We start from the raw sequence: 22325 nt of genomic DNA, 5'->3' as shown, positions 1-22325 counted from the left end.
ATGAAAATTTGGACCATTGTCCACRTACTTGCACAAAAAAAGAAGGTTTTTTTTTGAAACTTTCTTCAGTTTCACCTTGTGACTGGTGAGTCTTAGTAGATAGCTCAACCTTCAGAATTACTGTGCCATACTGCTGTGCTGCAATGTGCATAATGCTGCATGAGTACCCTCAGAAGTTTTACCTTGCTAATTGTTACTGCATTTGATTAGTTTTATATGCTTATACAAGTAGCAAACAGTCTCATTCAGACAAGCAGCCAGAACTTCAAACTTCTGAGACTGATGCAAACCTTTCACAGCTTGGGGGGGGGGGGGAATCTCTAATTCAAACCAGGTACCTAAGAATCTCCTTTCTATTACTGTATCTGCTTTTCAGTTTGAATTAAGGAAATGCAGATATGAGTAAGAATATTCCCTACACTAGTAAGAATATTCCCTACACAGAATATTCCAGAGTGAATATTCCCTGCACTAGCTTGACTATAGCTATTTGAAGCACTGATACCTTATTTAAGACTTCAAATACTGTATAGCCTATGCATAAATATTTAGAGGAAGTACGAGTTAGCTCCCTATTCTTGTACAAGCTTAGCTCTATAGTATAAGCAAATAAACATTATCTAAATGATGACAAATTAACCTCTATCAATAACATTCCTAAACAGTTGTGCTAAGCAAGCTAGTCCCATGTGTGTAAATGTCATATGACCTTTCCCTTCTTGGTTGAAGGGACTTTCTCAAAGTTAGAACTCTTAATTTCCAAGTCATTGCAGCTGCAGGAACCGCACCCAAAGCATTCAGACACTCCTGCAGCTTCCTTTTAACTCTCTTTGGCCCTGGCTGTGATTTATTGAAGCAGTGTCGATGCCAAGGCTGCATGAAGGTCTTTGGGTGTAGCCTCTGRAAGATCGGTGTTAATCAGACTCAGTGTGGGTGCTGGGGGGAAAGCAGCCTGCCCACCAAGGAAGGTGAAACGAGGACCTCAGCTCTGAAACGCTGCTATGAACTTGCAGGAACTTTTTGGAAACCAGCTTTTTCTCCTCCCTTCCTAAAAAGGAGGAAAAAACATACTTGAGGTAGCTAAATGTCTCTATTGCAGTTTTCAGCCTCCAAATAAGGTGCCGCATAATAAGTGCTGTCGGGATCCAGAAAGCTCTTTGCGGAGCAGGAGGGCCTGGCTCGGCGGCCCGTTCTGGAGCCTGCGCTGCGGGCAGTACTCCTGAAACGCCCTTAAAAGACTGGAGCACGCGGTGACTCATGTAGCAGTGCRTCGGGAGGAATAGTGCTTTGGTGGGGGTACCCTTAAGCCTGCTCGTAAATCTGCTTTAGTAGTAGTTGTGGTCTCTTCTGGCATTAAATACAGTGATTAAGTCTGAGCTAGCTGAATCAACTCCTGCTTCWTGTCCGATAGATAAACTGTCTTTTGGGAAGATGTGTATTCTTTGAAGCTCTCAGAGCCTTTGATTAGCAGCCATGTTAACCAAACTTGCCAAAACTGAATCTGACCTCAGGCCTGAGTTCCTGTGTGGATGCCGCTCCAGATCAGCCGCCTGTGCTTGCGCCTGCTGCAGAAATAGGTGATCCTGCTGTTTCTGCCCCACTTCGGGCCGCTTGTTCCTTCCCGYGTCTGCACCAGGAGCAATGACCCCGCGGCCGTGAGCAGAGCTTGCTGATCCTCAGGAAAACGAACGTAACTCGTGGAGTGCCAGGTGCCTCAGTCCTTGCTGACCACGTGGTGGTTCTGCCAGCCTGCCTCACAACCCCCTGCTCCTCAGGTGTGATTTATGGAGTGCTGGCAACGGGCAGCCAGGAAGGAGAAAAGGACTCTTGGTAGCTGGGCTGCTTGATGGGTTATGGATCTGTGCTCCAGCGTACGGACAGCCTGAGGCACTTGCAGGTTTCAGTGCAAAGTGCTTGGTAGAGAGATCGACTGCAATCAGACCTGCCTTTAGCTCCTCTGTGATACGCTAAATACTGTGAGATATGCCTAGAGTTCAAGCCATGACATTTTTCCCAATTCTTACGATACTACTGTTTGTTCTTTCAGATAGTTCAGTATGTTCCTTGGAGCAGAGTACTTGGCCACAGTATTTCAGAAGTAGATGTACCTGTGGCACATGTAAAGGCACTAAGGTCTTCCCATTTGCTATTCTGAAACGCTTGCATCTGCAAGCATATTGTTAGTTTAGCTGCAGTCAGCTGAACCCAGACTGTGTTGACTCTCCAGCCTGCCCTCCATTTGCTGTTTCAGTTAAAGCAGATCTGTGTGCAGGAACTAGATACACGTGAGCCTCGCAGAAAGGTATTACTGCAAAGTTGCTTTGTTTTGGAGGCTAAGACAGGGAGCAAGGCTGTCTCTGCTCTTAAAAATAAGTTAATTTACTCTATATTCTGGACTTTACTGCGCAGTACTAAGRGTCCTCCTTCCTCAAACTTTCAGTATAGAGTAGTCCTAAGGAACTTGGCTGAGTAGAATGATGTTATCCATGCTAACATTAAGAACTAAAGTTTTCCTTGTACTCAGGTGTGATTGGCCTTGCTCTGAAACAGGCTTGCAGCTCTTACATAGCTGCTAATACAACTTGATTACAGCAGTCGAATGAGGCACCATGACGAGCAAACTGTGGGGTGAAGGAGTGCAGAGCTTGCTGCGCAAAGCTCACCACAGCTCCTTCTGAAGAAAGTCATAACCTAATGTGCCTGCAGTTGGTTTCAAGATTGTTCTTATTAACTAGAAAATGTGTGTATAGGAGAACTTAACACTGTTAAAACTATGCTTTAAGAAACTCAATTTTTAGTTCCTTGGAAACCTAACCTAACATTTCCTAAGATGTAACAGCTGTTACTACAGATTTCATAAACTTCCAGATTCACTTTGTACCCCTTTGAAATGGGATAGAACCAAGGAAAGAGCTTTTACAGGGTCATTTCTATGTTATTTTTGGAGGCTGACGCTCTCTAAGATCCTACTTTAACAAAGGAATTTCTTCTGGCGATAGGTTCTGCTTTCCCTTTAACACATCCAGTCAGCTGGCAAATCTCTCGTGGCCAAATTGTCCCTGTCCGTCAAACAGTACGGACTGTTGATCCCRCAGGTTCCCGACCCTTCAAAACTGAGCCCCTAAATTGGAGCAGGAATGAAATTCCCATGAACGTAGTGCGTTTACTACCTGGGATGGTCTTTAAAGCAAGCTGAAGGTGATAGACCAGTACAGCCAAAATTATGCTCCAGTTTGATTGGGTCTGTTGCAGAGCGAAAACTCCAGAGCTGGAGACCTTCTGCAGTACCCSCCTTTTGTGGCTGTGCTCTGTCTGTGTCCCAAGTCCTCAGCGTGGTAAGTAACCCATCTGTAAATGCTTTGGGGCAATTTCCTCCATCAGTGGCATGTTACTGGCGCTGCTGCCACCAGTAACGTGGGATTTTCTGGTGTGTGCACTGTTTTCACAGAGTGGATGTAACCTTGTTCCTAGGAGGTGCCTGTTTTCTTTCAGGCTATTTGTTTTCCATCTACAGAATTGCTATATATTTTTTATAGTTAAATGAGAATCTTTGTGGAGAAGTACACTCCTCCTTGTAGGAGAAGTGAGGACTAAAGGTCTTCCAAGTGGCATGTTTTAAGCATCCCTGATCAGATAAGGATAAGGATCATGCAACTTCATTTATGTCCTTTTGTTACAATGAAGGACTTTACAGCAGAAGCTGGCTCCACTTWCCTGTTTCCACCTTGGTTTTGAGTAACTTTATCAAGGCCCCAGTTGGTGCTGCTGTTTCATGACATTTCACGTGTTTCTGCTGGAGGTCAAATCCGTTTATCAAGTCCATCTTGGCCTGTACCTCATGCATGGCCAGAGAGGTGATGCAAGGAGCAGCCTAGTCTTAGGAGTCTAAAGCAGAAGAAAAGGAAGAAAGCCCTAAGCGTCACTAAAAGCAAGTGGCAGACTTGAGACTGTTTCCCTTAGGCCACCTCAGTAACAAATTCTTCAGCAGAGGTGGGTGAACCTGGCTAGACACAGGTCTGCTTTTATTGTATGTGATTCCCTTCAGGTCTCTGGAGCTCTGCAAAGTSCTTAGAGCAAAACGTTACGACCAAGTCCTAACGGCATGCCGGAGGTTAATCTGTGTATTGCGGAAGCGCAGCACAGCCTCCGGATTCGGGAACGACCTGAAAGAAACCAACCGTGACGCAACGGGGATTAGCTGCGGGGGTTAGCGTTGCCTACCTGTGCTTCTGTGGCCTCTACGTTTTATATTGGCATTACATCTCTTGTACTCGTTACTCCCCGAAACCATTTTTGAGGTTACCTGGCACATCACTACTGGGCAACGCTGTTTTCCACTGCATCATCAGTGCGTCTTGTTTGTAAGTGTGATATCTGTGCAACTCACTTGCAATTACATCTATTCAGTGGCTTTTGTAAAAACGATCCAAACATTTCAATGACTGTTGCTTATATGAATACTCCAAAATCAACAAAGTATCCTTGAAACTGTGCTGCTTGTCTTTTCTTAGAATAAAACTTGCCTTTTAGTACTGCCAAGGCAACTGAATAGATTTCATCCGATCTGGACCTGGCTCTGTACCTTTCTGGGACAAGAGGCTTTTGGATTGACACTTGTTGCAAATGTGTTCAACACCTGTGAATGTAACCTATTTATTTTGATGTTTAGTATGTGCAGTGAGGCACCACAAAGTTTGGGCAGTTGGCCTTGCTGAACAAAAAGTTTGAGAGAAACTCCGTGCTGCTTTTCCTTGTAAGAAAGGAACAGGTAAAATGTCTGATGGTAATTAGCAGCACAAACTTTTGTGCAACATCCTGGTTTGAACTACTGAGAATCAACTTGAAATGTTACGTTCCACGGTCCTACTAAAACCCACAGAAGCTGGGTGGTCGGCATCSTGAAATACCGCTTTACCTTGCTGCTTCTCCAGAGGCTGGGCCCAGCGCTCTGTGTGGGGAGCGGGAGTCCGATTTCACAGCGACATTTTTGCCTAGCTAAATAAGGGATTCACTGTGCTGGGCTGCAAGCGGCTGCATAGAGAGCACAGAGCTGCTTATCTCTAGAAAAACTGGAAAAGACAGAGGCAGGGGAGGGCAGGACTGGGATTTCCTGTAGTATAAAAGAAAACCGGAGTGTTCCCTCTCTCCTGACTTCCCTAAACGAGGTGTGTTTGAGATGAATCAACTCTGCTATGCAGAGCAGGACGCAGTTCTTGCTAAGAGGTGTTTAAAATATTGGAAAGCAGCGGCTCCAGATCCCTRGTTGGATCTGCCCTGGAGTTAGTGTCCACGGTGCAGTGCAGCAGTCACCCTGTGCTTCAATGGCTACATGAAGCAGTGAAGTTAAGTACTTTGCAAGACCAACTCTTCTTTCCTGTGCAGTGTATCTGCCTGTTTATCGCTGTCTGCAGAAAGATCTGAGCTGCCAACAGGACTGGTGCTTTTGGCAGTGCCTCTGAGCTGTTCTCACTGCTGCTTTAAGATGGGATGTATGCAGACCACAAAGCCATGTCTCCTAGCAGGGTCTGCATCCAGTTAGAGCCAATTACATAACAGTGGAAAGTGCCTGTTCCCGTAGATGTAACCCTAGAAAGGGTGGAGTAATCTCTGAGCGCTTGTGCTTACGATACGAGTACATCTGTTCAGTGCTGGGAGGTCTGCGCCTAGCCTGCCCGTGGTCCACGAGCCTGGCTTGTTAGCCTGKGAGTGCCGTGGTTGTCGCTGCAGGAGCGTTCACACCAGGCCTGCTCAGTGTCTTCCAGTGAAATMTCTCTCTGATGCTGGAAACCACTGTTGGGAGGAGAGCGAGAAGAAGCTTAYGTAGCTTATGAAGCCTTGAGTCATGTGAGTGGGATGAGCATTTCTTCCATGTGCTGTTCAGGACAGTCCCCTCGCAACAAACTCCGTTGTCAAACTAATGCCCCCTGTGCCAAAGGGTCGCTGGCCAGGGGGTGCTGGACTGCTCTGAGGGTAACAGTACTTTGGGAAAACCTCCTGAAATTGCRGCTGAGTTGTGAAGGGAGCAGGGCTGGCAGAGCCGGATCTTGACCCATCTCAGCTTCTAGCAGGTGTCTGTCTTGCCAGACCTGTTCTTGAACCTCACTACTCCCRAATGGGTTCTTAAACCCTACCCCAAGGGGGAATCATGTCTTGAGTTTTCTTCCTGCTTTCTTGTCTGTCTATTTTCCAGCCATTTTCCTAACTTGCCAGCATCTAGGATGGCCCTGTCTTTGGCCAGTATAACAAACCATGGTGCAACACGGGGAGGCTGGCATATTCCTGGGATTGTTCTGTGATGTTTTTGTGGGTAGAACGGGCTCAATTTTCTGTCATTTCACTAGCTAAGAATTTCCTCTGCACAGACTAGCTTTCTTTTTTTAATGGTAAGAATGCTGTAATATACAAAAAGCCAAAACAGAAATCTTAAAATGCATTGTATCTTCAGCCATGGTGAGCAGAACTTGCTTTTCTTCCAAGCAGTTTGTTGACACAGGCATTTTTTTTAAAGGCATTATAAATTTCTTTGAACTCTTTTCCATTCAGATCTGTTATATCTCCTCTTTTAATACTRTGTTTTGAAATGGTCTTGGGCATAGGTGGAGTCTAAGATAGTCAGCGAGCATTTGTTTCACATTATCTTGCTGGGTTTGGATTTTTTTGCCATGTCTTATTTATGCATCTCTTTTTTAAAAAAATCTCCTTTTATGCATATTCTAAGAGTGCGAATTGCGAGCTGCGAAGAGACGTTCCATATCTGGGCAGGAAGCGCTGCTGACCAGGCAGCCGAAAACGGGCAGAGGCTCGTATTATGGTTGGCCCCTGCACAGAGATGGAAATAAGGAGTGCCTCTAACCTCCCTTCACTTTTGAGGAAGAGAGAAATATGCTGTCCTCCAAATACAGAGATGTTACTGTGCTTTACTAGTCTTTGAGAGGGGAGTCAGTGCCCAGAGAGGTCCAGGCTTGCAGGGAAAAGTGCAACTGGAGAAGCAGAGGTGAAGTGCTCCTTCCTACAAGCTGGGGGCTGGATGTGCTCAGCACCCTAGAAACTCATGGAGTTGCCTGAGTCTGCTGCACTTCTGCAGGCAGCGGTGGASGAGGGCCACCAGCCCACCCTGTTTCCCATCTCTGGAAATTTCTGCTGCTGAAGCAGAGGAACCTCAACCATCTCGGGGGCCATGTGTCCAAGAGCCTCGGAGGTGTCAGAGCCCATGCTCAGAGCAGCCCCATRCACTGCTCTCGTGATCTCTGCTCCCTGATGTCCTATAGCACTGTCCTGTAGTTGKGTGCATGGTGAGGAGCAGCAAGACATGCTACTGAAAGCTGCAAGTGAGAGTGTCCGAGGGGATGTGGAGATTCTGATTGCTCAGGAATGCAAGTTAAGCCTTGGCTGGAGCAGCGGAACAAATGGGAGGGCTGGTGGCTACATCACCTGAATTTGTTTGTGAGCAAACAGCAGCTTGGGCTTCCTTCGTTTGTTCTTCGAGAAACGGGTCCTCAACCTTTATTTTGAAGCTCCAAGGCAAGGATTGCCTGTCAATGCTGGTGGGTTTAGTTCTGCAGATGAAACAATGGCAGCTTAAGATAAGAGCTGAGACTCCACTATCTGACCCATTTAATTATATTTGTTTGAGCTGAGTAAACATGTAACTGTGATTAGACTATAGTGAAAGTTTAGAAACAAACCTCTGGGGAGAGATTGGCAGAGCCACCKTGCCAAGTTGGAGGTGGGAAGGTGAAACCTGCCTTGCTTCTGTTCTGATGAGCCCTGCGAGAGGAAGTGTTTTCTGCAGGGTGTTTAGTTGTGCTGGGAGGTTGTGACGGGGCCAGGTAGGGGCTGCAGGCTAGATGTTCCTGGGGCTGGCTGCCAGGTCCGTGCTGGCTGCTGGGTGCCTGCAGCGAGCCATGCCCAGCCAGCCTGCATGGTGTGGGAGYTGGTGGCTGTATCTGCACGCCTGTTACCTCCTCGTACCCCAGGTCCTCAACGGCATTTGCGCTGGCTGAAGAACCTGTCAGCCTAACGGAAATTTTGGCCCCCCTTCAAGTGAGGGCCCCAGGCCTGTCTCCTGCGTGAACTGTGGGCTGTTCAGTGCGTGGAGGTGTAGGGCAGCATCCTGCTGACCCCAGGCTCTGCGAGTCGCGGGTGGTGGTTCAGGACACCCGCGCTGCCCGGGCAATGGACAGCCAGAATCAAGCAGCTCTGGGAGTCTGTGCCTCCGCAGTGCGGCCGGTGTCTAACTTGGATCTGCTGGCTCCTGTAGTGGCTTTCCCGTCGGATATGACCGCGAAAGATTAGAGATCATGCAGTCAACTTGGGTGATAAGCAGTGCAAGCCTGCGTTTGAGATCCGATACTTGGATGGTTTGGTGCGTATTGATTTAGTAGGTGCTTCCATGGTGTTTAGACTCAGTAAAGAGAAGCTAACCTCAAACCTGGACCCGGAATATGAAGCAGAAACCATATTTAGACAAGTAGAATAAATTAATGAGTTGATCAAAAAAATCAAATAATAAAGCAGAATATTGCATTTAAATTCTAATATGGAGCTCAGAGCTGGAGGCTGTCTGCTGCTTTGAATTTTGCGCTCTCACTTGTAGACTGAAGCATCCAGTTGTCTGGTTCAGTGGCCCCACAGGCAGGCTGCTGACCATACTTTACCGTTTGCTTGTTTCCTGTTTGGGCTTTGCAATGTAATTTTTCTAAATGAAATTAGTTAATCCAGACGTTTGTGTTTTAAATTTAACACTCATGGTCCCTTGCCTATACTCAGCTTCTGTCCAACTCATTAGGATCAGAGTCTGTTTTTGAAAAAATAAATAAAAGTCAGTTAATAAAACTTAGTYAGTTTTGGAGCTGTGTGCCAGGTAGCCAAGCGGTCTTTGCTGTAAACTTAAGTGTCATCTGTTCTTGAGCACTGGCTGAGAGGTGAGTTAGAAACGTCCTGTTCTGTGGGTGAGAGGCACAGAGAGGGTGCGCGCACACGCGTGCACATTAAGACCCTTTTAAGCTGTATTGTTATGAATTCCTGGGATGAGAAGTCTTTTTTTCAGTGACTAATGCAGTGTTTTATAGCTGCAGTGATTAATGAGTTATGGCCCCTGAAGTTTAGTCTCCTATGTTTGTTCTTCAAAACAAGGATACAGCGATGTTGTAAACTTGCTTGTCCCGTTATGCTGCAATGGTGATGACGAGAGAAATGCCTAGGTCCCGGCAACAGAAAATAGCACTGAACTTTGCRTCTGAGCTGGTACCGCAGCAAATACTTCATCTGTATCTATAAATGTTTCTGTAATCGTTATTTTATTTTTTATGGAAGAGAGAACCCGTGGGACGTAACCATAGGAGTGATGGGAGAAATCTGGACGCTGCCACGGGGCCGCCCTCCCCATCGCGCGTTGTCCTGCTGCAGCGTGAGCRTGCGAGAGCTCGGCGGATGCTTGGCCCCGGGATTTGAGCCCCGGCTTCCAAAACGACCTGGAAAGACTAAGCTGTGGGGGAAAACTGAGCACAAATGACTGGCGTSCCCTGGGAGGAGCGAGCTGAAGTGGACCGCTTTGTACCTTTGGGGCTCTGTTTCTCGAGGATGAGCAGTCCTCTATATAGACTTAAATTTCAGAGGGGGAAAGAAAAGGCTTRTAAAAGCGCATAGAATGCCTTAAAACAGCAAGTCCGGGGTCCCGCAGTTTTTAGTCATCTGTTTATACCGGTTTTGTTCTTACTACTAATACTACATTTTCCAAGTAAAYTGTTTTTTATATGCGAACGTCACCAAGTAAACTTCTGCATTCGAAAGCCGTGGAGCGGGAGCGCTGGTGCCGGCGGAGAGCCCGGCGTGCGAGCCGCGGCCGCGCTCCTCCTGGGGAGAGGAGCCTCCTGCGGGGCGTCCCGCGTAAGGCGGCGGCGCGGCGCGGGCCCCCGCCGACGGCGCGTCCTCCTCTCTTGCAGATGTCGGGGAGCCAGCCGCCGGCGGGCAGAGGGGCGCCGTGTTCCCGCTGCCGCGGGACCTGCGGGGGCTTCGAGCCGCACTCCTGGAGGTAACGCCTGCGCGCGCGTTACGCCTCGCCGGGGCTTCGGGGGCCTCCGGCTCGGCCGCGGGGCTGCGCTCGGCGTCGCGGCGCCCCGGGCAGCAGCTGCTAACCGCTCTGCGGGGGGGACAAAACTGAAGGGCCCGCCCCGAGGCTGCACGCGGCTGAGGTGGTCCCTTCGGTACGGGGCCTCTGGTCTTAGCAGCGTGGGCCAGGCCGCGTAGACCTGCAGGGATGGCCGTGCAAAGGACCTTTCCTTCCTTTTTTTGCTTTTTGTTTTGAGACAGTTTGCATGAAAGTGAGAGAAGATGCTCAAGCAGTTCTGGTAAGTGCGTGCGATGCATGAGGTTGCTGTCCCACGCGTCTGGAGCGGAGAGCTCCGGCGGCCCTGAGGAGGCTGCCTGCGGTGGGTGCRGGGGGCTGCAGGGTGACACCTGTAACACTGCACAGGATAGCTGAAGAGCTGCAAAACAAAACAAGACTTCTTCCTCCCTCTCGCTTCTCTGAACTGTCTATTTTTGTTCCAAAGCACAGCAGGCTTTGCCAGCACACCCCGGTGAAATGCGTAATGGCTGAGGTGTGGAAATGTGTTTAGGTCCGTGATCTGCTAACCTGAGTGCCTTTCTGYGCGCGTCAGCCCCCCTTCCCCGCTGCGCCCTGGCAGCTGCGAGGTGCTGCGCGTTGCCCAGCCCCGCGGCGTGCAGGAATATTCCCTGCCCGTTACACTCGGGGAAGGTACCCGTCACGTCTGGTGTCCGCAGAGCTGCGAGACCTTGGCTAGGCTGGTTTGGGGCTGGTCGGCTGGGGTACCAACACCAGCTGGTGCCAGCAGCGTGCAGCTGGTGTCCGTCCCCAGCAGCGTTCTCGGGGAGACTTGGCACCAGTGCAGCACCCCGGTCGGAGCGAGGACCGGTACCTGCTTGAGGCTTGGCAGGGTACGGGCACTACTGCCCKGCCTGGTGCCCCAGGACTCCGGTTCTACCTCCCGCCACATTAGAAAAGCAGGGAAATAAAGTCAGAGTCCAGGTCCCTGTCACTGCTTTGCAGCAGCTCCTGCCTGTGAGTGCAGGAGGCAGGGTCTTCCTCGCAACACCAAAAATGTGTCAAAACGGGTCACTGCCATGTCTCGCAGGAGCCAGTTCTCAGCAGTTCCAGCAAGACCTCACAYCCTTCTCCTCTCCCCATCCCTGATGCGGGGACATAACCGAAAGGATAATTCTGCGCTTGTGGCAGGTGCTGTGCAGCATGCCTTGCTGTTGCGCTTGTCCCTGACGGCGTATGTGGCTGGAATAACTGGCAAAAGTAAAGCAAAGTCACCTTATTTCAGGAGCTCAGTGCTATGTCAGCAAAGTAGCTGTTGCTACTAGCTGTGCAAAGCTCAGGGATGGCTGCAATAACATGCATAGTGCCAGAAACACTGTTTGATATTTTATTTTCATTTTTTCCCCTCTTAAACACGAATTTAGGCAAGTAGCTGCTAATATCAGTAGCTAATGGAAGCCAACCAATACTGCATGTTCATCTGAGCTGTGGCAGTAAACTTCTGGCATGCCCTATTTGTTGGCAAACTGAAAAGGGAAAAACAAATGGGGCTTCTGAAGTAGAAGGGTTATATCCAGATGTCATTAATTGAAYGACAATTAATGTCCTCTGAGACTGTTTTGCAAACCCTATACTCATTTCTTTGAGCTCTGTGAAGCTTTGCTGCTCTGTGCAGCTTGCCACCGTTGCCTCTGCGTGCTGGAGTGCGGCACAGTCTCTGCACACTGTGCTGCTTGTGGCACTTAGATCTTGTAGCAGGCTTCCAGATGGTGGCACTTAATTTGTGTTATGCAGTCTTGAGTCCTAAGCTGCATGGAAATGCAAACTTTCAAAAGCTCATTTGGTTCAGTCACTACTGTTTATCTTAATTACATTACAGGCTAGCTTGAATCCTCTTTATTGAAGAATCATACTGGAATAGTTGGGGTTGCATCAGAGTGGGGTTAACCATCAGAAAATGGTTTCATAGACTTACCTTTCTATTTTATAGCCATTATAATTAAAACGGACATTTAGATATCAATTCTACTTCTAGAAGCCTCAGTTTTAATGGAGTATAAAGTGCAGTAACAGTGAAGGCCAACACTTTACAGCTGGGGACTACATGGTGAGGTTGGAAGATTAAAAATCCCTTTAAGCATCACTTAAAAGTTCATGGGAACTAACTGCAGGCTGGTAGGAACAGTTTATTAGTGCTACTGCTGTCGTTTTGCTTGGGATAGCACTTAGGGTTTTATAGTTTTATATTCCACACCACTGCGAATTCCTCTGGGGCATATCATGCTGGATTCCCGAATGCAGCTCGTGCCACATGCCACAAAAGCCTTTTGTCTTCTGTCGTAACCCTGTTTTGTCTTTAACCTTTTAAAGCAACTGAAGCTTGGTGGCTGGACCCTCAAAAGATCGCATGCCTCCTGCGGTCCAGCTTATATCAAAAGGATGATCTCATTTGTTGCCCGCAGGAAAATATGCAAGTCATGCAAATGCAGCCAGGAGGATCACAGCCTGAGCTCTGACGTGGAAGACGATCGGAAAATTGGCCGCCTGTTATCAGATTCGAAGTACGCTACGCTCACCGCCAGGGTGAAAGGAGGTGACGGAGTTCGCATTTACAAAAGAAACCGCATGATCATCACCAATCCCATCGTATCCCGGAAGGACCCGACCTTCGACACCATCACCTACGAATGGGCTCCGCCAGGACTGACCCAGAAGCTGGTAAGGTGACCYGCAACGGGTTTGGCTGGTAGAGGAATGTCGCTTAATGGGGAGCATAACTCAGCTTTGGAATAAAGTTACCGTGAAAAATAGTAAAACATATGGTTTGCCTCACAGAGCAAAAATGCGCGTAATGTTTAGTATTTTGGGAAAACCGCATAAATAACCAAAGTAGATGGAAGAGAGGAGTTGGTTGCCTCTAGTGGGTTCTTATAGGTTTGCTTACATTTCTAGGAGAAGTCTTAATGTGTTTTACAACTAGAAAGTTCACCACATCAGTATAGCTCATGCCCAAAAAAAACATTGCTGAGAAGAGAATCCATCTCTGCTGTCCTGCCAGTTATATAATGCCTGCACAGCCCACATAAGCACTTTTAAGCTCAGAAAACCCAAACTATATGTGGAAGCAATTCCTGCAGGCCTTTGCAGGATGTCTGAGCCTTGCATAACAAAGTCTGGGGCAGGATGTGATCATGCTCCTTAAATACACCCGGAGGAGGTCACCAAAGAGGGAGAGAAACTCTAACTACAGGCCAAGGCATGGGGAGTATGGAGCCCAAACGGGCTGTGAATTCACTTAAGAGCATGGAAACGAACCTCTAAAAGGAAAAAGGGGGTGGCACARGCTTCCAGGAGGAATGGTGGAAAAAAGCTTTTTGTGCGGTTTARCAGCCTTAACTTTATTTTCAGGATTGTATTGTAACTGGGGAAAAAATGGGTAGGAAGAGACCTTTAGGGCTTTGACATCCCAGCAAGTAAGAGAAGCCCTGAGTTATCTGTTGAAAGGCTGGTCTTTTTCAAAGCTAGGTGTGGGACTGTCTTGAAATGCTGGCCAACGTAGATGGAGGCAGTTATCTGTGACACTTCCAGTAATCTGGATTTTTTTCAGCCAACACTTCAGTAAATTATACTTGAGTCCATGTCTCGAAAGCAGTGAAATTCAATCGATGCAGAGAGTAGTCATGCAGCATATAAATCTCACTGTGTTTGTAAATTATTCTGTTTGAATGCTATGAAAATGGGCTTTAATGATAAGGGAGAAATAACTATCTTTATAGTAATTATTTTCTTTGCTTGCTAACATCAATACTGTTAGACTTGACTTGAGGTGCCATGCCTGTTTTTAACTAGCACTGTAACTGCTGCTCAGTTGTGCCTCTGCAGATAACTACATGGCCTGAAAACTCCCCTGAATGCAGAATTATTTCCTGCTGAATACAGCATCACCTAGGCCTTTGGGTTAACTTCCCACAGAAATATCGAAATGGAGCCAAGACCTGACAGCCAGCCGGCTGACAGTGTTTGCTTCACTTAGACTTGCGAAGCCCACGTAAATGAATGACAGCCTAGGCCTGTCCCAGGGCTCTTCCTGCGCTCCGAAGGTGGCCATCATCTCCGAAGGGTCCGTAGGTAGGGATCTCTTCAAGAGGCGGCTTCTCTTCCTACCCGTCCTCTTGCCTTTTGTCCTACCTCACAGCTTAGATGAGTGCACACCAGCTCTTTCCCAGCCCCAGGGTCTCCAGCTGGACCGAAGCTTTGCGCTGTTAGGTCTCTGTAAGTCCTAAGAAAATGTGAAACTCTAGGAGCTACCTTATCTGGTGTCTCTCCCTCATCAAGCTCGCTCTTTTCATGGAAAGGCATCACTTCAATGGAAAATATCCTTGCCCAGCAGCTCAGCACAGCCTTCAGACCTTACAAATCGGGGCAGCTGACCTCAGGCCGTATGTTTGAAGGGCCTGTTGTCATGGCAGAGTAACGAGAGGGATTCTGTGACCACCTGTCCCAGGGATAAGCTGGCAGCACCTCGTCTTCAGGAGACGGTCTGCCAGCACAGAGCTGGGTTACAGACAGTGAGGGTTTGCAGAATGCCAACTGCCCCTTGGGATGCAGAAGAAATAACTTACAGGCTCGTGCCAAGAGCTGCAGCCTCCAGCTGGAAGCAGACGGAGGCACGGTCCCCTCTCCCGAGGCATTTGTTCCAGTTCTCCCTGTCACTTCTGCTGGGTCTGGGATGTAAAGGGCAGGGAACTGACTCCATTTTCCCCAAAGGAAGGTAACTAAATCAGTGCAGTGAGGAAAAARATGTTGGATCTAAAGCTAGCACAGTTTGGCTAATATTTAGGCCCTGAAAGGGAGTGTGATGCAGGCAATGAGCGTGTGTTAGTGTGCAGCCGTGCTTGTTCTCAGTTCCCTCTGTGATTCCATTTTTCTAGCATCCTGCTGGCTTTAGTAGCTGGAGCTGTTTGCCTTAGAGTTCAACGCTGCGGAGCTTCGTTTCGCAGGGAAGCAGCACATTAGGACAGTACGCGCTAAAAAGAAAAAACCTAAAACCTAAAAGAGCTAGATGGATGCAGCTCCTGGATGCAGCTTCCAGCTTATGGATACTAATTCTGCCAGTCTCCACTGCGTAAGGCTGCTGGCAGAGCCACCCCTCCCAAATCYGCCACTGAAGATGGGATTTGTTTTTCTTACAGCTTAAACGGTCTTGACCAAATAAGAATGATCTCAGGCTTAAAACGGGCAGATAGCAAGTGTTCCACGCCATCGGGACGGTTGGAAAGCAAGCAAATGTCCTGCCCCGTGTTCCTTCCTGCGCCTACTATTTGGTCTTGGCAAGCATATAATGCAATTATGGGAATGAATGGAAGTGTTTTTAGGCATGTGGAAATAAGCTAGCCAGCACTGGACTTCTTGAGGGAAAGTATTTAACTCATTTTTAAACTGTGGTACTAAAAAAGTACATATTACACTGTCATTAGTGGATAGCTTTTGCTCTTCAGATTAAACTAATAGTTTAAAGCTGTTTGAAATTGCAACCAGATTTTTTAAAAGAATTATTGAGAAAAAATGTAAAATTGCATGCAACTACAAATCAGGGTGACAGACTGGATAGTTAGAGACCAACTCRGTTGCGTTCACCCTCTTGGAAAGACTGGTGGAAGGGGGCCTGCAGATCATACTATAAATAATTGTGTAGCTATGTGACCAGCCTGTGGTGCTAATTAAACCACTGTGCTTTAATGAGCGGCCAAGACTGACCCCCACTTGTTTGACTGACTGACTGACTGTTTGATCGCAGCACTGCTGCTGGTAGCGTCCTCTTTCCTTCTCCTTCCCCCCGCAGCCCTTTGGTAAGAACTAGCGCAGCTGGAATCTCTGTTTAACCAGTGTTTGCCTTCTGCAGGTCCCGGGGGAATTACGGAACTTGTTTAGGGATCGGCAGAACAATAATGGCAATTTTCCAACCTAACGTGATTTATTAGGCGTCGTGCCCAGCTCCAGATCTATCAAATTCTGTTTCTGCTGCTCAGAAGCAGGCTGCCGAGCCGAGCTGGCGCCGTCAGGGCAGGGCCCTTTTCTTGCTGCCGGCCAGAGCAGCCCAAGGGCGGCTGCTTTCCTCGATGAGCCTGAGCCGAGACGTGTGCCCTCCGGCAGGGATGCGCCGCCGAATGCGGAGCGGTTGCCCCTCCGCGGCATCCAGCGCCCGGCGTGCCGGYGAGCTCGCGCCCCTGAAAGTCAGCTCCTCAGGAGCGGTGGGATGGGATTCCTGCAGAGCTCGCAAGTGGGGAGGCTCAAAATGGATGTGTTTCACGAAGCTTTTGTAAATTGGCATCGTGTCTGGAAAGACTGGAAGATATCTTAGTTCAAGTGAAAAAAAAAGCTCAGTAACTTTGAAGGCAACCTTGATAACTTCTGGCTTAAAGATGGATTTGACAAACTTTCAGGAAAAATTCTGGCTGCCAACGGTTCTCGTGATAGTTCAAAAGGGGCTTTTGCCAAAAAGCTTTTGGGGCAAAAGTGACTTGCCTCCAGTAATTTCCTTCTGAAGGCAAAGTGGAAACTTTGGGTATTTTTTTAATATTACTGTTTTGAAGTGGATGGTCCAATAATAGGAGGAAGTTCAGAACTTGTTTTCGTTAAGCTGTGCCTGGATAAGTTATGAAGTTAATACCGAAGTTCCTGGGGAAAGTGAAAAGAGCAGTTTATAAAATATCTGAGAAACCCAGTAGTTAACAGTGGTGAAAACTTAAAATGTTCTTCCTTAATTATCTGAGTTAAGGCAGCATCATAAAGCATTTGACCGTAACAGTACACTATGGCAGCAAAAGAAGCAACTCTGTTGTCCTTCACTTCAGTTTTTAGTGTCAGGTTGAATTTTGTTTTCCCGATCTGTTCTCTAGACACATCTTGACCTCTGCAGTTATAAGTTTAAGCATTCCCTTGATCAGGGGTGAAATCATACTGCATGTCTGTGCTAGCCGTGCTGCTGACTAACATAATTCTGCTTTTGAGAAAGGCTTGACTTTGCTTTTATTTCATTTGTATTAAAAATGTAGGGTCTGGCCCTGGAGTGGAACAAGATGTCCCGGGTGCATCTGCTGGCACTTTGCTCTCCTGTAGCTCGGTGTGGGTGGATGTTAGCCTTGGCGCGTTTGTTGCAAGTTAAGAATTTCTTCCATTAAGGTGCTCGGTTTTACTACTCCCTGCTCGTGTTGCCKCTGCAGCAGACCTCAGTCTGACTCTGTCACAGCGAGCATGACTGCACAGCATCTAGACTCTTCTGTCTGGTTTTCCAGCTCTCAGGTGTTGATGGTATTATGTTTTGTAGGGCAATATCTGTGTGAGGCCTGGGATGAGCTTGAAGTGTGTGTGKGGGGGGCGGTGTTTTGGTTTGGATTTTTTTTTTTCTTTTGCTTTTGTAGTTTGTATCAGGTCTTTGGACTTCTGTGAAAACCATCTTTGTAGCAGATTGCTTTTACAGCATCCTCCAGCTCTGTAAGCAGTTACTCCTGAGCAACCCAAGGCTGCAGCCCAGGAAACTTCCAGACATCAATCATCTGCTTGCACAGTGGCAGGATAAACTGTGTTTTGATGTCTAATGTCATAACTTGCAGCACCATTAACATGTGCTTCCTGAAACAGGGAAGAGGCCCTGACTCTGGTAAATCATTTATCTATTACTGTTGCAAAATTGAAAGAGGGAGGAACCCTGAAATATTGCTATTTGCCTGAATGTAGTCAAAGTAGAAGCTGACTTTGWTTCATATAAGCATGGTGGGTTGTTCAGTGCTGAATGCCATGTAAGCTTTCTTGGAGTTAAAGGGCTGCATCAGACTAGGCTATGTACAGTAAATAGTTAATCACTGCTCCATTTCATTAAAATTAAATTTGCAAAAGCTGACCAAGTAAGAAACAAATTTAATGCAGCTGGATGCTGGTCTTTAAAACTTCATGGCAAACAGCCAACTGGCTGCCCCTTAGCTCTTCACACTACAATAGGAAAAATGCCTCGAGTGGGAAACTCCCTTTCCTTTAAGCTCCAAGCCAGACAAAGTTAACTGTACAGACCCCATCTTCCTGCAGATGTTAATCCAGCCTGGACAYACCTGTGGCAAGATCACTATTTACTCTGCTTTTAAAGTAGAGGCTAGTGGCCAGCTGACTAGGGGACTTAACTTTGCAGACTGTTCCCTTACACTTGCTTTCCACCTTAGAAGGCAACTATAACCAAATACCTTCCCTTCAATGCATAATCCGTAGCCCAGTGAAGTTGGCTGTCAGTCTTAGAGATGGAAACTCGACAGTCATCGGACTACTACTTTTTTTACATGGATTAAGATTTTATGTGAACTATAAAGGTTTGGCTGCCAGTAGGTTTAGAGCCTTTTCTCTTAAACTGTCCAGATCATTAATATCTCACCCAAGTGCTGTGCGTGCCCCCCTTGGAGTGCATGAGGTTCTGTTCTCCATCGTGGCCTGTGGTGCCACCATCCATGACCTTGGGCTCGTGGCCCTGGCTGGCACCCCRGTACAACTGCGTGGCCCAAGGAAGCGAGCTGGGTGCTCTTGTTACGGCCTTTATCTGTTACCCAAAGCACTCTGGTCCTCAGCGCGAGGGGAGTATGAAACCAGCTGCTTTGGGGTTTGTTCATGCATTTGTTTTTGCGTTTCTGGACTTTTCAGCAGTTTTGTTCTGTAATTGTCTGGAATGTGGGCATCCTGATGTCAGCAAGGGGGAGCGTATGCTGAGATTTGAATGCAAACTAGTCACACGAGTGGGAATCAGATGGAGCTGTCAAAGCCTCCTTGTGTTGCTTCACGCAGCTGGGAGGGGACGGGTGTCTGCACCTGTCCACAGCTGCCTGAATTCAAAGGGAGAAGCCACTTGCTTTTCATGCACTGAGAGTCCTGAGCCATTTCTCATCACAAAACCTGAAGACTGCTCTGCAAAGCTCTAACAAGTGCTCAGCTTGTCTGGCTGCTGAGATGCAATTTAGCTGAGCACATGTTCCACACTGATTGCTCATCTAAAGCTAAAGATCAAGGCACAGAATTCATACTGAGTACTGAATAGCCATGATGTTAATATTGTGTTTGGCAGAAACACTTCTGCATGAAGAAATTATTGCTTGAAAGAAATCTATCTGCAAGCCATGACCTTAATTAGAGTATCTTGTTTATCCAGACAAGAACCCTTGAAGTTGAGAAGAGGTTTCTGTTCAAATCAGAAAATATGTGAGGATAGGGGAATCCAGGCTTACCTGGCCTGGTGGGGACATGCGTCTCGGATGAGGTCCTTCCCTCTGCTTTGTTTCTGCATGGAGACTAAGAGCTCCCCTGACACGCCTGGGACAGGGCAGGTGCTCCTGGTGCCAGCTGCAGGAAACCTGGGCCTCTGGGAGCGAGGGGTGGTGGGAGGCATTCCCCTGCTCTCCCGGGGAGCTGCGCACGTGGCCCTCCATAAAACTGCTCTGTCCTCCAGGGAGGAAAAAACGCGGGTGATTGTTGACTGAGATCAGGTTATTGTCTGGCTGAGAACTGCAGCTGAAAATGCTCAGGAATTTTTCTGAAGCATGGCGTGGAGCACTTTGGGAAAGCCATGTGTTTCATGGCAGTGCATCCATACCATGAGCAGCATAGCTGTTTGCAGAAGTCGTGGTGCAAACAAAGCCCATGTTGTCCTGCAAGAAGATGACTTTGAGGTAACTGTGTGCTCTTGTCTCTGCCCTAGGCCATTCAGTACATGGAGCTGATCCCCAAGGAGATGCAGCCGGTGGCAGGCACGGAGGGCGCGTACTATCGCCGGCGGCAGCTGATGAGGCAGCTCCCTATCTATGACCAGGACCCTTCCCAGTGCCGCGGCCTCGCTGAGGGCGAGGCGAAGCTCATGGAAGACTTTGTAAAGAAATACAAAGCCGATGCTCTGGGTGTTGGCGAGGTCGCGCTCCCTGGGCAGGGCGGCAGCACGAAGGAGGACGGGAAGCAGCAAGACAAAACCCTGGCTGCGAGCAAACCCTCCGAGTCCACCAACGGAGCTGTCGACAGCACGCCCGCGGGAGGGCAGGCTGTAAGTGCTGCGCAGGCCGTAACGCTTTTCCAAAAAGCTGTAGCGCTTTTCCAGGCTAGCCTAGCCGTGCTGCAGTGCTTAGTTGCATCGCGGCTCCCATAGGTGGATGAGCAAGGTTGCAACCCTTGAGCTCTCCATCCCTACTGTATCCATGTAATAGCCCTCAGGAGGGTTTGCTTTCTCTCCCTCTCTCCCTCCCTGCACAGCCAAAGCTGTGCTGAACCACCATGGTAAGTAAATGTCCTTCTTCTGTTATGGGAAGAGCCACTGATTGCCAAGTAACTTTGGATTCTTGCCAGCTCTGAAAGCAACTCTGGCTTGACATATCCTAGGGCAATCATGAGAAAATAAGGTACTCAAGATGAGACACTGCATTTCATTGCAAATTGGAGAGTTTTTCAGCAAAGCTTTCTAGACTAGTTCAAGTAGAAAACACAAGTAACAGTGCATGGTGTCTCAGTCTAATGCAAAGCTGTGAATGTGGACGTAATGCTCCAAAAACTAGTAACTCTGGAGAGCTTAGGCAACAAGCCATACCTCTCTCTGGACGTAAAAACACATTTCCATAGGGAAATGAGATTCTCTAACATCCTTTTAGACGTGTTTTCTCTAAACCCAGTCTAAGAGGGGTCTGGAGTGGCCATTGTGGTTGTTGAACAGATGCTTGCCATAAAATATATTGAGTGAATGTATTTCATACTGGCTTTTGTGAGAATATCTAGCAGCAGAGGATTTAAAGCTGAGGAAGAAAAAGGCATATGAMTGTTTTTAAGCAACATTTTTCTGGCCATTACTATACTGAGATTGTAACACATTAAGTGCAGTCAATTTTCATTCCATATTGGGTAATGTCTCCTGTCTACTATGTCCTTTTCCATTAACATGTATCTGACTTTTAAAGTCCAGTGATACAGTAAAAATTTATCACTATTGCAACAAAACATTGAATTGGACAAAGTGTAAGCTAAAAAATATCAGCCAAAAAAGGAAGGTTTCCATTAAGCTCATTAATAAAAGTCATCTTAGCAATAAGAGTTTATTTAGACTACGAGTTTGTGCTTCCAAATAAATACATAACTGTGATGTTATTCTCTGTAGAGTTTAAAGCATTATTTTTCTAGAGGCGCTAGCTGAAACATGGAATTGCCTCGAAACCAGGAGGAGTTGCAGGAGTTCCACGTAGACTAGCACGCTGTGCMGCTGAGTTCTGGGCAAACTGCAAAATGCTACAGTTTCTTGCCATGCCAAAGACAAACCTCCTATTTCGCACTCTAACCAGCCARCTGTGATATGATCCATCATGCAGAAACTGATGCTTTTGAAGTGATAGGAGTTGGCTATGACCCAAGAAATGAAGTGTGCTAGGCTTCCAGAAGGCCTATTAGTTTTGATACAACTGCACTGGAAGGAAAATGCTGTCATTGAAAAATCAGACAGCAAAACTCCCTCTGTCTTTCCATAGTTGCTTATGACTGTGTTAAATATTACTGATTTGGAGCAGTAGAAGGGTACCTCCCTGCAGAGCGAGAGAGGGCCCCACCCAGGCTAGGTGGGCCCTGGGCTGGCCTGGCGGGCGTCGATGTTCCCTGCTGCTCTGTGTGTCCCAAACCTTGCTTCTGTGAGGCTGCACGGTGCGATGCCATACTGTGTGTAAAGCAAGTTGTTTCCTAGCTGTACAGTGATGTACAGCTAACTTTTGAGTCCTGCTGTCCTTGCTAAAACATCATAAATTCCCATTCTTCCCTGTTACTGTAGCTATGCATGTTTTCCTCATGCAGTGCTTGATATTTTCTGTTCCTAATGTGTCTCTAAAAAATTTTGTATTTTTTTCTAATGCAGGTTACATTCTTTGCATCAATGTAATGAGAGATGCAAGCAGCCTCATTTAGGCATTTACCTTGGTTGTGGTTGAGGTATAATGTAAAGTTAGGAGCTGAACTTTTCTGCCTTGTTAATGGAAGGGTGAAGGTGCCCAGGGCACAATAGAGGCTAAAATTAAATACCATGAATATTCTTCATAGCCAAGAATGAGTCCTTGGAACGTGTGTTGTAGTTAATATGAAAGAAAAGCCTTTGGCTTTACAGATATTCTGCAGCTTGCCTGGATTGGTTGAGGGCAGATCTCTTGTCTTGGTGCCAGGCTCATCAGTCCCATCAAATCATATCCAATTCTGTGACATGTCTTAAATTCTT

General features: G+C 47.4%; 1 protein-coding gene across 3 annotated transcripts in view; it reads left to right on the top strand.

The window, feature by feature from the left end:
- Positions 1-22325, top strand: part of LMCD1 (LIM and cysteine rich domains 1) — a 37398-nt gene that overhangs the window by 4588 nt on the left and 10485 nt on the right. The window contains exons 1-4 of one of the 3 annotated variants that reach the window (XM_085300017.1): positions 3315-3335; positions 9945-10033; positions 12529-12784; positions 19797-20132. In XM_085300017.1, the coding sequence (XP_085156143.1) occupies positions 9945-10033; positions 12529-12784; positions 19797-20132 (681 nt within the window). In that variant the 5' untranslated portion in view covers positions 3315-3335. Of the gene's footprint in view, positions 1-3314; positions 3336-9944; positions 10034-10311; positions 10350-12528; positions 12785-19796; positions 20133-22325 lie in introns of those variants that run through there. The other 2 variants (XM_085300018.1, XM_085300016.1) reach the window with 2 other exon arrangements.

This window comes from Rhea americana, unplaced genomic scaffold (assembly GCF_003343005.1).
Source record: "Rhea americana isolate MKP2758 unplaced genomic scaffold, rheAme1 scaffold_16, whole genome shotgun sequence".
NCBI lineage: Eukaryota > Metazoa > Chordata > Aves > Rheiformes > Rheidae > Rhea > Rhea americana.
The sequence above is the reverse complement of the archived record's forward strand: the minus strand, read 5'-3'. Positions and strand labels throughout refer to the sequence as shown.